The 2,987-nt window shown below is 36.5% G+C and overlaps 1 protein-coding gene across 1 annotated transcript; it reads left to right on the top strand.

Annotated features, from left to right (window-relative positions):
* The first annotated feature begins 1,524 nt into the window (after positions 1-1,524).
* Positions 1,525-2,466, top strand: LOC115518721 (olfactory receptor 10C1-like). Its single transcript, XM_030322273.1, has one exon. It carries the CDS (start codon positions 1,525-1,527, stop codon positions 2,464-2,466), a length of 942 nt encoding a protein of 313 aa, XP_030178133.1.
* The last annotated feature ends 521 nt before the right edge of the window (positions 2,467-2,987 follow it).

Here is a 2,987-nt window from a genome sequence, read left to right as displayed (position 1 = left end):
GATATAATGTATATAGCATGATGGTATTAGTTAATAATACTTCATTGTATACTTGAACTTTGCTAAGACAACATATCCTAAGCTTTGTCATTACACTCAAAATGATAACAATGCATGGTGATTTAGGTGTTCATTATCCTAATTGTGAAAATTATTTCACAATTATATGTATATTATATGTAATTGTCATGTGTAAACTTTAAATATGTAAAATTTTATTTTCCAATTATATCTCCATAAAACTAGAAACAAAATTTTAAAATGTGTTATGTTTGAAAATAAAAATTCTCAGAATGAATGAGTTTTTCCACTTCTTGAGGAAGTGCAGAAAACACATTGTTCACGTTTCTGACAAATAATTTTAATTAGAAGCATTCAAAATTAGGAACTGCCCTGTTAAGGTCTATTTATTTATGTTGTTAATTTCCACATAGATAATTAAGTGAAAGCCATCTGTGGTGTTAATGGAGCTTCTTTGTTCCTGCACTGTGCCTACAATATCACAAAGACCTGAACAGTCACTATCCATTTGAGGAGCTTAAAGACGATTACCATGGCAAACATTCATAAATCCAATAATTAGTTCAATTGCATAATGGAAATCCATTAGAAACTTTTCATTTTACACATTGAAACTTAACTGATGTAACTAACAGTAATAGATTCTCTCTGGAAAATGTGTTCAAAAAATGAAAATGAAATTTACATCGAATGTTCATTGTTGTTTCTGAAGAAATCCCTCTTGAGAGAAATCTAATTAAACTGTGCAGTGAATACAATCCCTTCGGTCTTTAGTCAGAATAAAAATACTGCCTATTCCACCACCAGTTTGGAATTGTAGAAAGTCTGGAAGACCAACAGGGAAAAGAAAATTCACCTTATGGTTCTAGGTATGTTCCCCTATTCATAATTTCCTGTAAAATTACACTGAGGTTGTGGAAAGAAGATTCTGTTAGTTTTGGTTTCCATGGATTTTACCTGCCTAATCATTTGATTATTTTTTTCAAATCTAAATGAGTAAATTCACGCATGCAAATAAATACATGGCTGGAAATATACTCCCTTCTAAACCCTTAGTTGTGGCTTGAAGAAAAGTGTGGAATTCAGAACCTCAATATAGCACTTTTGTATTTTACTCTCTACGCTTAAGTTTTGTGTAACTTTTTCAATAGAATATCTTCCCATATTGCTTACATATACCCTGTGTATAGGATTAGAATATCAATAAGATAAAAACAAAAATTAGATTATCTAATTTAAAGCCATTGTTTTCTTTTAATTTTTGTGAAAACACCACAAGATCTAGAAAACAAAATCAGGAAGAAAACTGCCTCTATTTTAATTGGGCATTTATTTAGAAATATTTATCAAAATAAATCCAAATGTTTAGGTTCTCATGTAGGACCATTGATCCTACGAGAGCTCCTTTGCTGGGGTTTGACAGGCAACCATGGTGGTCTGGATTCCCTTCAGGATTACCTGTCCTCTCTGTTGTCTCCACAGATGTCTGGCTCTGAGCCTACAATGAGTGGAAATCAGTCTCTCTGCACCAAATTCACATTTGTGGCTTTTTCCTCTCTAGCAGAGTTACAGCCTGTGCTCTTCGTTGTGTTCTTACTCATTTACTTGTTTACTGTGGGAGGAAACCTCATCATCATCTCCCTGATCTGGGTCTCCACTTCCTTACACACTCCCATGTATTTCTTCCTGGTTAACCTCTCCTTCCTGGAGATGTGCTACATCACCAGTGTGGTGCCTCAGATGCTGGTGCATCTGCTGATGGAGACCAAGACTATAAGCGTGGGTGGTTGTGCAGCTCAGATGTACACATTTGCCATCTTGGGACTGACAGAATGCTCCCTGCTAGCAGCCATGGCTTATGATCGCTTTGTAGCTATTTGTTACCCGCTGCGTTATACACTCTTGATGAGCCCTCGCATGTGTTTGATATTGGCTACAGCGTCTTGGACCACTGGGGTGGTGGTGGAGTCAGCCCAGATCACCTGGATCTTCAGTCTTCCCTTCTGCGGAACAGGAACGATTCAGCACTTTTTCTGTGACATCATGCCTGTAATGAAACTGGCTTGTGTTGATACCTCCCACAATAGGATTGTGATGTTTGTTCTCTCCATGATCTTCATCATGACTCCCTGTTTGCTCATCTTGTGCTCCTACCTGCGAATTCTTGTAACCATCTTGAGAATCCCTTCAGCAGCTGGCAGACACAGAGCTTTCTCCACTTGTTCATCTCATATCTTGGTTGTTTCTCTGTTCTACGGCACTGCCTTGTTCACTTATATCCAACCAAAGACTGTACACACTCCAGAAACAGACAAAGCAACTGCACTCATGTACACAGTGGTCACCCCTGCTCTGAATCCTGTTATCTATACCTTGAGGAACAAGGAAGTAAAGGAAGCCTTTCAAAGGGTAACACAGAGGAATCCTCTTAGACAAATGGCCTAACCCAGCCATAGTGGATGAAACATATACTAATATACAGATAAGTTAGTTACCCAAGGTTTTATGATGCATCCACCAATATACATTGTCCTTAAAGTATTTGTACCATCCAACTAGGAAACACTTATGAATGTTGTACATTTTTTCAATGTGTTTAAGCAAAAGGGAACTGTGTAGTAGGGTCTTCAAATTATTTATCTTTCGTTCACAAGCATTTCCTGTGTCCTGGACACTATTCATTTTTTCCTTCTCCATAAGTACTAGGATTAAGCTTGGTATCCTTTACACCACTTTACTGAGGAACTGAAATATTGTGGAGAATGTTAAATATGAATAGGAAGCAATTAGTAGCTTTTTAGTGTCAAACATAGGCTGTTAGGATTTAAGTTCTTAAGTGGAGTACACTCCCTAATTACTTAGCTCTCTATACCTAAAAATCATGCATCTTAAATTATAAATTGTTAATAAATACTGTTGAGTGATATACACTATAACACAACTCTAAGTATTTAAGGTAAGTGTTT

This window comes from Lynx canadensis, chromosome B4 (genome assembly GCF_007474595.2).
Source record: "Lynx canadensis isolate LIC74 chromosome B4, mLynCan4.pri.v2, whole genome shotgun sequence".
In the NCBI taxonomy this organism is placed as follows: domain Eukaryota; kingdom Metazoa; phylum Chordata; class Mammalia; order Carnivora; family Felidae; genus Lynx; species Lynx canadensis.
The sequence above is the reverse complement of the archived record's forward strand: the minus strand, read 5'-3'. Positions and strand labels throughout refer to the sequence as shown.